The sequence below is a fragment of the Garra rufa genome, chromosome 14 (genome assembly GCF_049309525.1).
Source record: "Garra rufa chromosome 14, GarRuf1.0, whole genome shotgun sequence".
NCBI classification, from domain to species: Eukaryota; Metazoa; Chordata; class Actinopteri; order Cypriniformes; family Cyprinidae; genus Garra; species Garra rufa.
This window is the reverse complement of record NC_133374.1, coordinates 36,634,390-36,645,373: the sequence shown is the minus strand read 5'-3', so window position 1 is coordinate 36,645,373 and position 10,984 is coordinate 36,634,390. Positions and strand designations below refer to the sequence as shown.

At 41.1% G+C, this 10,984-nt stretch overlaps 1 protein-coding gene across 1 annotated transcript; it reads right to left on the bottom strand.

Moving 5' to 3' along the window:
* Positions 1–6,912: 6,912 nt before the first annotated feature.
* LOC141285496 (interferon-induced GTP-binding protein Mx-like) lies at positions 6,913–10,978 on the bottom strand. The gene is made up of 4 exons (XM_073818503.1): positions 10,787–10,978; positions 10,620–10,696; positions 10,273–10,530; positions 6,913–7,512 (listed from the first exon to the last, which is right to left on the bottom strand). The coding sequence occupies exons 1-4, from the start codon at positions 10,923–10,925 to the stop codon at positions 7,288–7,290; spliced, it is 699 nt and encodes a 232-aa protein (XP_073674604.1). The 5' UTR covers positions 10,926–10,978; the 3' UTR covers positions 6,913–7,287.
* Between the last annotated feature and the right edge of the window lie 6 nt (positions 10,979–10,984).

Below are 10,984 nucleotides of genomic sequence, written 5' to 3'. Positions count from 1 at the left end.
ATCACACCAACGATCACGAGCACCTGACTACTAATCACCAGCACCTGTCTTCCATCAACACAATCCCTTCAAAAGCACTCCTCACACTCCACTCTGGGTCTGGGCTTGTTACTATGAAGCGGACTCAAGCGGGAGCTTTCCTCAGTGAACGCTACGCTCTACACAAGCCTTTATCAGCGAAACCTTCTTTAAAGATACTTACCTGTTTCTACTCACCTGTGTCTCATCTTCTCCAGTCTCTGTGCAGATCTCATTGTTGTGGACGATCGTGCCGTAAGCCTGTCCTGATTCCTCAAAGAGTGTGAGTGTGTGCCATAAGTCTTCTGGTCTGTCGCCACTTCAAGCGTGGCTTTGGAAGTCCGTCTTCCGTCTATCCTACAAAGAAAGAGAACCATTAGAGATTACCAGTCAATGCACCCAAATATCCATTCTGTGAACGCCATCACTCACCTGATCCACCAACCTGAATCACGTCATTGCACTGCTGTCAATTAATAAACTCACTTACCTTTACTTACCTTGTTGTCCGTCTGCTTCCCTAACAGAAGCCCGGACCGATACAGTTAACGGCATGTGCAACCCCGATCCAGAGCCCAGCCAGCTTTTATCACCCTGCAGCACGGAGCACCAGTCAGAGCCCGCCGCAGAGCCAAGATCTGCCGCGATTAAAGCGACAGAGGACATCGCGACTGACCAGGTGTGTGAGCTGGCTACGATGTGCATCACCGTGGGAGTTCTCGTGGAGATCGAGGGCTTAGAGGGAAGCCCCACCCACACTCCTAACACTGAGGGTGAGCTGCAACTGCGCTTTGGACGATATCATAAAGAACTATTGGAGATATTCGAAGTGGATTTAATAGACTGGTTTGGGGAGATAATTTCCAACCCTCCCGAGTCCCCGCTGGTTCCGTCCTGAGTCCCTGCTGGTTCCGTCCAGCCGTCCTGAGTCCCCGCTGGTTCCGTCCAGCCGTCCAGAATCTCCGCCAGTCTCATCCAGTTCTCCTGAATCTCCGCTAGTCTCGTCCAGTCTTCCAGAGTCTCCGATAGTTCCGCCTAGCCGTCCAGAATCTCTGCTGGTTCCGTCCAGTTCTCCAATGTCTCCGAAGTTCCCACCCAGCCTCCCTCTCCCGCCTCCACTCAAATCAGCCAGTCCTTCAGCCCTGTCTCTGCTGTCGCCTGTCAGTCCCACAGCTCACCCTCAGGCAGTGCCACCTAGGAGTGTGGATCCATCGTGGGACATCCAGGCTCCAGCTCCGCCAAGGCGTGTCGTTCCCCAGTCTCTGCCTACATCCTCCGAGTCCTGGACTCCACCTCGGTCCTCCGACCCTTCGGCTCCGCCTTGGCTCCTGGCTCCCTCATCTCCACCGTGGCCCGTCATCCCACCAGCTCCACCGGGCTCCCTCGTCTCTCCGGCTCCGCCTTGGTCAGTCGTTGACCATCCGCCGCCTCGGGACTCCATTCCTCCGGCTTGACCTCGTCGCTCTGTCAGGCTCCTCCTTCCCTCCGGCTCCGCCTAAGTCCTCTGTCGCTCCGGCTTCGCTGCGGTCTTCCGGAGCCCCAGCTCTGCCTCGGTCCCCTGAGCCATCTGCTTCACCTTGGCCCTCCGGATCCTCAGTGTCACCCTGGCTCTCCGTCTGCTCGGCCTCACCTGAGTCACCTCTACCAGTGGCTTCGTCTCCTTCGCTCGTCCCCAGGGTGTCGTTGACCATCTCTCCACCATGGCTCTTCCCTCCCTCGACTCCGCCCTGGGGCCTCATCCTGGCTGGGCTCTGGACCGCCATCTGGCTCCTCTTGCTTCTGGCTCCTTCCTCCTTCTACTCCACCCTGGCTTTACAATCCCGACCATCTGACCTTTACCTGTTCTTCACCTGCACCATACCCGCCGCCTGAACCCTAATGTAATGTCTAATGTAATTTGTATTTAAATACATTTAAGATGAGTATTTTGTATTTTCAAAATACATAAAATACTTTGTGCCAATCAACCTCTTTATCAGGGTGCTGATTTAGTTCAGACACACCCCTCCCCCAACCTTAAAGGGATAGTTCACCCAAAAATTAAAATTTGATGTTTATCTGCTTACCCCCAGGGCATCCAAGATGTAGGTGACTTTGTTTCCTCAGTACACAAAGATTTTTAGCTAAAACTTGTGCAGTATGTCAGCCATATAATGGGAGTGGATGGGCACCAGACCTTTAAAAGTGTAAAAAAAAAACAAAAAAAACATGCACAGACAAATACAAATACACCCTGTGGCTCGTGACGATAAATTGATGTCCTAGGACACGAAATGATCGGTTTTTGTGAGAAAATGAACAGTATTTATATAATTTTTTACCTTTGATACACAGCAATGTCCATCTGTCCTAAGCACAAGTTTAGCATCCGGCTCGTTACATGTGTACGCCCTCTGGCATAGAATACACAAACGCCGTAAGGGGAAACCGGTGAAAAGTCCCAGATGACTTTGCACAAGCAAACATAATCTTTTAGTTTTAAATCGGTTTGAACAATCAGGATAAGCACAAGTAATTACCATTTTGAATAGCCACTATACCCACAATCTCTGTGCACTGTGTAAACAATGAGTGTTGTATACACGCAACAGATCCCCAGAGCACGTACACAGGTAACGAGTCGGATGCTTGTGGTGTATCAGAGGTAAAAATGACATAAATACTGTTCAGTTTCTCGCAAAAACCGATCGTTTCGTGTCTTAGGACATCAATGTATCGTCATGAGCCACAGGGTGTAATTTGGATTTGTCTGTGCATGTTTTTTTTTGTTTTTTTTTTAATGGTCTGGTGCCCATCCACTCCCATTATATGGCTGACACACTGCACCAGTTTTAGCTAAAAATCTTCGTTTGTGTTCTGCTGAAAAAACAAAGTCACCTACATCTTGGATGCCCTGGGGGTAAGCAGATAAACATCAAATTTTAATTTTTGGGTGAACTATCCCTTCAACACTCATGCGACTTTTCTCAGTTTTCTGCATTAAGATAAGGGTGTCATCATGATCAATTCCTTGTTGATTAAAGTTAAAATGGTGCATCATTCAGATTTGCCTTCAGTAAACATGAAAGAATAAAAAAGCACCGACACGTGTAGGAGAAAAATAGCTTTAGCTGCCTGTTAGCCAATCAGTTTTGATAGTTTTTTTTTTTTTAATCTATCAACTTTGTGTTATTGAGTTCTTGTTACTGAGTTGAAGTCATGATGGTGATAAAACGTAATAAAAGATGTTTGGGGGAAAAAAAATTAGTTTAGTTTTTCCTACAGGGCAGGGGAAGGGAAGATCATTTCTAATCAGTAGTACACATCTAAATGTTTTTGTTTTGCATTCAGAATATGTCCAGATATATTTCAGCCTAATAGGGATGCCTGCACTTGATGGCCAATTTCACATGTATTTTGTGTATTTTAAAAATACAAAATACTGTATTTGTATTTAAATACATTTTTTACACAGTATTTTGTATTTGTATTTAAATACATTTTTCCACTCAGTATTTTTTTTTTTTTTTTTTAAATATATTTCTATGTATGTATGCCCATCTCTGACTGCAACAAGTCTATGTAGTTCCGTTGCAATCTTCAGGACGAATCTCTCTACCATCGACGAAAGCCCTTGCTCCGCTGAAATATGCGTTTTTTCCTTCTTTCCTTGCTCTCTCCACATTCGGCCAAAGACGATTCCGTGCTTCTCTGTCGAAAGCAGTCAAGTCCTCCTTAAAGCAACACTAAGGAGTTTTTTTTTTATTTTTTTTTTTACCTTAAAATAATGTTTCCGAACTCATGTCAGTGGTTCATCAACTCATAACAGGGTGAAACGGCACTTTCGTATTCGCTTTGCGACCCTCTATCAGCCATAACAGCACTATGTAAGTTTGGGTCGTCGGGTCGCGGTTTTGTAGTTCAAATAAGACTGCAAATGCGACTTGCTTTACGGCAGGCTTCACAAAAGCCGGTAGGTGTAGCATCCTGCAAGGCTCTCTGGGTGGAGCATACTCGGCAGTCACATATAAATGGAAGATACCTAGCAGCAGGTAGCTTGAACAATTTTTGTCATGACGGAGCCTGCAAAGAAAAGGAAGAGTGTGTTGGAGGAGGCAAAGAAAAGAAAACGGGAGCATGATAGAGAAAGAGCTCAAACTAGAGTCAACATTGGACCGGCTTTCACTCGTTGGCGAGAGCTGAAGGAGGCTACAAGATACGACACTGATGCTCACTTGGCATTTTTGCTGCTGGACTTGTAAGTAAAAATCTTTTTTCACCCCAACAGTGTGCATAGATCTGTGTACGATACATTGTAGATTTAGATTTATATCGATTGGCTCATGATAGCTAAGGTGTTAGCTATTGTGCTAATATCTTGCTAAGCACATAAGTTTGTGTTTATATGGCGTTTTATACCACTGATGTTCTGAGTTGAATGCAGTGAAGGAAGACAATAACTGCCAAAATCACCCCAAATGTTCAATCGTTTCCAAAGTTGTTCATTCTTAGTTTGTGTTTAGCGTTTTTGATTGCTAGCATGCTTGAGTTAGTGAAGTTGTGAGTTGATTTTTGGCGATGGAGTACATTTGACTGGGAAACTAATGTTTGCGACTTCTCAGAGTGAAAATGTGAGCCTTCAAGCAAGCCATGCATGTTAGTGTTGTGAAATTTACAGATACTAAAACATGCCACTGGACAAAAGTTATTTCCAAAGCCGGTCCTGGATAGCCTCCAAACAAATAACGTGCATGTGACATGACGGTAGGCTAAATTATTTACGACAGCGGTAATGGACAATTCCGCTTCCAACCTGTAGAGGGAGCGTTGAGGGAAAAGTTACTTGGTGTTGCTTTAAACCACATCCCTTTGGTGGTCAGATACTCGCTGTTTTTTGAGTTTTTCCAGATTAAATCTCTGGCGGTACGGGAAATTAACCTCATGATCACCGGTCTTGGTTTCACTCTTCTGCCATCGTCCGAAGTATTCAGTCGGCCCAGACGTGTGCCACATCCAGACTATCTGCTATCATCCATTTGTCTGTGTCCGAAACCACCGCTTTGCATACTTCTGTGGCTCTCATTTTCACGTTTTCATTAGTTTGCTCGGACAGCCCATACAAACGCAGGCACCATCTGCGGCTGTAACGTTCCTGATCATGAATGTTAGTGTTCATTTCCTTGACCTTTATTCTATGAGAGCATTTGCATTTTTCAGCTTTTTGTTTTCTTTTTGCAGAACCATTACATCATCATGCACTGAGGTAAGAGATTTGCCCAAAGCTTCAATATTGGAAAAATTTTCTTTAACCATTTTTTCCAGCTGGTCGGATCGCTCGTTGATTTTCTCAGAGAGAATTCGGATGATATTCTCCTGCACTTCACTCAACGAAAGTTCAGGTTGTTTGGCAGAGGAGTCAATGACAATTTTTTCTTTTTTGGAGGATGATTTTTGCTTGGTGTGTTTGGGCAAGAATCACAACTGCCTCAGTTTTTTACTTTACATGCATACGAGTGTGTATCGTTAAAACTTCTCTTCTCCTTTAAAGTGTCAACCTCCATCTCTGCGCCAAGATCCTCAGCCATTTTTCTGAATTGTGCAGTGAAACTGATGGTAGTTCAATATTACTTTGTTGTGCAACTCCAACGTCAATATTTACTCAAAATCAGCAGCTATAAGCAACATAACCATAGTAATTAGCAACTTTATAAAATTTGTATGTTCATTTGTGAGAAATACCCGATTTGTTTCTCAGCTTACAGAACCATCCTCAGCGCCATCTTGGATTTTTAGGCCAGGATTCAGTTGATCAATGGTCAAAATAGCAATGCACCTGAACACACCTCACTTTCAGTCCAGCACGCCACACAAATGGGCGCAAATGCATTTGCTATTTAAACAATGTGGCGTAGGACATGAAAATGATAACCGCATCAGGCTGAAACTAGCAAAAATCATTTCCGCCGCGCATGGTGCTGATAGGGCCCAAGGTGTGTTCAGGCGCATTGATTGAGCTTTTCAAATTCTAAATATCCACCTGAGACGTATCATGTAATCGCCCAAATCACCTCTGTAAACACGTGAAGAGTTCATCCCAGCTTTGTTTCTGGGAGATGTGCTAAAAGGAATAACCCAGAATTTACCTCAGAAGAAAAACACAACATGATGTGTCACGCCGCTTGATCCAGTGCAGGAGATTATTCTGATGGGTAGCCAAAGATTACTTGCATCTGTTGTTTATTGTTATTACATAACCTGTACACATTCTACTAGTTAGACTCAAACTATAATTCCTGACTACATGTATGAAATCAAGTGAAACATTTTGAAACGTGTCATTTCATTGTCTAAATGTCCCACAATGCCAGGATGTTTGTTTAATTTTTATTACATATATGGAAGGCCTTTTGTCTCTAAGTTGAATCACTAAATATTCATGACCATTGTCACTCCCTCACATACTCTCTTTCGATCACTAATCATGACTTACAAAAGTTAAATCAATATATTTTTTTCTGTGAACAGAATCATTTTCACATCAGTTTGTAGCAAAAACTCTAGTCTACCACATCCAGTTCTCAAAAGTCTTGTGAACAAATGTTCTGTATGTGGTTTATGGTCTTACTTCAGTGACCCCCCCCCCCCCCCCCCAAAAAAAAACAAAAAAAAACAAAACAAAACAATTGTCAGGCCATGTCAAAACTTCTCCAGGCCCCCAAAACTTGGGCCAAGAAGAACATAAAATCTAAGACAAAGAGGTAATACCTTTACCCAGTGGATAATAGTGGAGTGTTTTTTAGTTTGAGTATTTAACATAAATACATGATTGTCTCGATTTACTACTTTCTTTTGTCCCCCCCCCCTCTCTTGTTATGTTTTGCCCTTTCACTACATTCAAACATTGCTAAAATAATAAAATTAACAGAGGGTGTACATTTTTTGTGTGTTTTGAGTTTATTTTTCTTTTAGTATAATGTACAGTATCCAAATTATATTCTGCTGTCAAAACTGACACACAATCTCATACTTTTCATGATCTTATATCTTTATTCACAACACTTTTTGATAATACATTGGATAGGCATTTCAGGAATTATGGATTTTATGTTTAGTATTGGAAATGCATTGTGATGACTTTAGCCGACACTTCCTATTCAGTGACTCCAAGGGCGTTTTGAAACATGTATTATTCTTTGTCTCCTATAATGAACTAACTGATTGATATAATTTCTAAATTGAAATTAAATCAGTTATAATATAGTAATTTAGGCATATTCCTTTTGTTTATAATCAGCGTCTGTTGTTTATTAGTTCTTGAGCTTGTGTGAGACGTTCCAGACTCTGCTTTAGTTCAGCTCTCCTGCGCCATTGGTCTGAGTCTTCTTTTAGTAGTTCGACCACATCTGCCCCATTCCTCATTTCCAACATTTGATATCGCAATGTCTTAGCGGCATCCTTCAGCATGAAGAGGATTAGCAGCATTGGCACATAATCTGTCAGGCGTTGATAGATGATCTATATGGAGACAGGATTTGAAATATTCTAATATTCATTAAGGTATTTGAGCCGCCTTTTGGAGTTTGATGCCCCTTTGGTGAACCTCTAATGCAAGTGCACTGCCAAAATGTGGTTAATCTTCACTTATTAATCTTTTTTTTTTTTTTTTAAGTGCTAGGTAACACCAACAAGTAGTTTTCGCAAAGAACCTTTTAGTTATTTTCTTAGAGTTAAGAACAATTTGAAGAACCCCTTTTTCCACTAAAAAGGACATTTATCAAATTAAAAGGTTTAATGTTAAAAGGTTTTTTAACATGATGCTAACAACAAAATGTACTATACTACAACTAACTATAAATATGTGCATTCACCTAAAACACTGATTCTGTTTATTTGAGCATTCCAATCAGCTCTATACAGTAACAGTGACACAACCATCATTTTGGGATGGGACTATCTTGTGGTCAACCAATGCCAGATGGGTTGTTTGCAGAGGTGGGAAATCCAAGTGCCATGAATAAAAGTCCTCCCCAGTATTTTGTTCCAATCACCTGGGTTTGCTAATTAGCACAGTTGTTCAGCCAGGAGGTCCGAGATTGGACCAAGTCATTCCTTTTGAGTTTCAAGCAAGTCTCAAGTAAAACCCTAAGCCCCTAAGGGTTCAAGTTAATGAGATAACTGAATGATGATTCTGCATTAGTGATGAACACCTGCTGTTAACAAGCAGCATCATTGAAGAAAAGAGAAACACAAGAACTACAGCTGACTTGAATTAACTGAACAAAACATTTCATCTCTCAAAATCTGATTAAACATCTCCACAAACAGCATCAGCAGCTTCACTCATTACTAACCAGACTGACTTTATTTCATTTCTGCTTATTCTCTTATTGAGAATTAACAGAGGTTTAGATGTTGATGTTTTATTGGTCAAGAAAAGAAAAGAAAAAAACAGTGCCACCATAATTGTGGTCAAGGGTTGCTTTAGTTTTTCTCTTGACTCTTCGAGTAATTTTAAGAAATTTCAATATTCTTTTACTGCAAGCATTTGTGCATTGCTGAATCAAAAGCTTGCAGCAGCAGATTAGCACACTCTCTCCATAGTACTCATTTGAATAAGCAACATGAAGTGGTCTCTCTCTTTGTTTTGCTAAATAACAAGTAGCTATTGTAGAACTGCAATAAAAGTCCGTTTAAACAAATGTCACTGTAATGATTCAATATTGGAAGAAAAAACAATTGCCCCAGTCCAGGCTTTAAGACATGAACTTTTATCATATGCTCCTCAACAGTGGTGACAAGAGGTGTTTTTACTATGCTGTTACCCAGCATGCACTGCTGTTTTGTTGATTGTCACCATTGTTGAGATTCATGCTGTATGCTGGTTCTTACGGTGGCCGAGAGAGGCCAACGCGCTGCAAACAAGAAAACACATGCAAACAGAAAAAAACGACAACAAATAAAGAAAACATCTTCATCAGTTTGACAACACAGGCGCTGCAAATCGTCGCAACGCAAACACAAATACGGAAACGCGCTGCAAATTCTCACAACACAACCAAACTCAGAAACGCGCTGCGAACACACGAGGGCGCTGCAAACTAACAAACGCGCTGCATATAACACGGTCCACAACGGAAATGTTTCAGGGGGACCTCAAAAAGTGACGAACTCATCTGGGACCTGATTATTTATATCACTATATTACCTGATTATTTATATCACTATCACCTTTAAGTGATACTATACTATCACTAAAAGGTGATAGTTCACCGATAACACCTCTGCTCTGACCAACAGCCACTGAAAAAATAATCAGGTCCCAGATGGGTTCATCACTTTTTGAGGTCCCCCTGAAACATTTCCGTTGTGGACCGTGCTATATGCAGCGCGTTCGTGTGTTCGCAGCGCGTTTCAGAGTTTGGTTGTGTTGTGAGAATTTGCAGCGCGTTTCCGTATTTGTGTTTGCGTTGCTAGGATTTGCAGCGCCTGTGTTGTCAAACTGATGAAGATGTTTTCTTAATTTGTTGTCGTTTTTTCTGTTTGCATGTGTTTTCTTGTTTGCAGCGCGTTGGCCTCTGTCGGCCACCGTAGATTCTTGATGTCTGTGTCAAAGTAGTACAGATGTTAAAAGTTTTTGTATGTATTATACAGGTTTTAATTAAATTCACTGTGACTGTTAAAAGAACACTATGCTTGCATGCTGTAGTTTAGACTTAAACAAATAAGAAAAAATAAAGTTATTTTGGGTGTGTTCAGATATGCTAATGAAAATCATCTCTCCCTATAAAAACAGCTATTAGCAGCTAAAGGTATATCTCTGATCTCACTGCTTTTCAACATTATATGCATTGTAACAGAAAGTTCTAACCCAAGAGGCAATGGACAAGAGCCCAACTAAAGCAAATACTGATCTCCACAATGGTGACATTATTTTAACCAATAAAATGTTAACATCTGATCCTCTGTAATAACAGCAGGTGTTCATCACTAATGCACAATCATCATTCAGTTATCTCATTAACTTTAACTCCTTAGGGGCTTGGGATTTTACTTGAGACTTGCTTGAGACTCAAAAGGAATGATTTGATCCAATATCGGACCTTCTGGCTGAAAAACTGTGCTAATTAGCAAATCCAGGTGATTGGAACAAAATACTGGGGAGGACTTTTACTCATGGCACTTGGATTGTCCACCTCTGGTTGTTTGCAGTTTTGTTTGGAATTCACTGTCAATGTTATTAAATTAATACATTTAATAGCATGAGTTATGACTTACTTCACAATAAAGAGCCAGTTTTTCTGGTACCAGATTTCTCGTATCCAACAATGCACAGCCTTTGGAAGTTAAAACCATGTCATCTTCACGGAGGTTTTCATAACGTTCCAGCCCAGTCATTTGATGGATGCCAGATTCATCAAGTTTCTTTTGCAATACCTTATCCTGTGTGAAAACCAGTTGTTCCATATCAATGAACTCTTTGATTCTTTTCTCCACTTTGGCCTCTTGTTTTAACTGAATCTCATCAATCCTTTTCTGTGGAGTACAACATAGTATATCAAAGGTAGTAGTAGTAATAATAATAATAATAATAAGTAAATAAATAATGTAAAAGTTTTACTTACAGAGACATTGCATTTTAGTGAGGGGTACTGAACAAAACATAAATTACATACTTCCCTGAACTTATTTTGAACAATGTCTAGAGGAAAAAAAAAGAGAGAGAGAAGTAAAGAAGATATATTTATCGCTAAAAATGTTTAACGGAGCATTTAGAAAATGCACACTGTACCTCGTACATCTCTCAGTGTTTGCATAGCTGGCTCTTGAAGGGCAGCCACATGGTCTTTGATGGCACATTCAAATTCATTGAAGTCACTGAACGTTAGCAATTCTCTACCACGATGCATCTCATTATACTTTTCTATCATTTCCTTCACTTTTGCATTGACTAAATTTGTAATAAAAATAAGAGAAAGTCAGGTTTAGG

Excerpts from the sequence above, each read along its gene's own strand:
- LOC141285496 (XM_073818503.1), bottom strand. The coding sequence starts at position 10,925 with ATGATAGAAAAGTATAATGAGATGCATCGTGGTAGAGAATTGCTAACG. Across the intron at positions 10,531-10,619 it reads CACTAAAATGCAATGTCTCT|AAAAGGATTGATGAGATTCA; the intron begins GTAAGTAAAACT and ends TGTACTCCACAG. Across the intron at positions 7,513-10,272 it reads AACTGGCTCTTTATTGTGAA|ATCATCTATCAACGCCTGAC; the intron begins GTAAGTCATAAC and ends GTCTCCATATAG.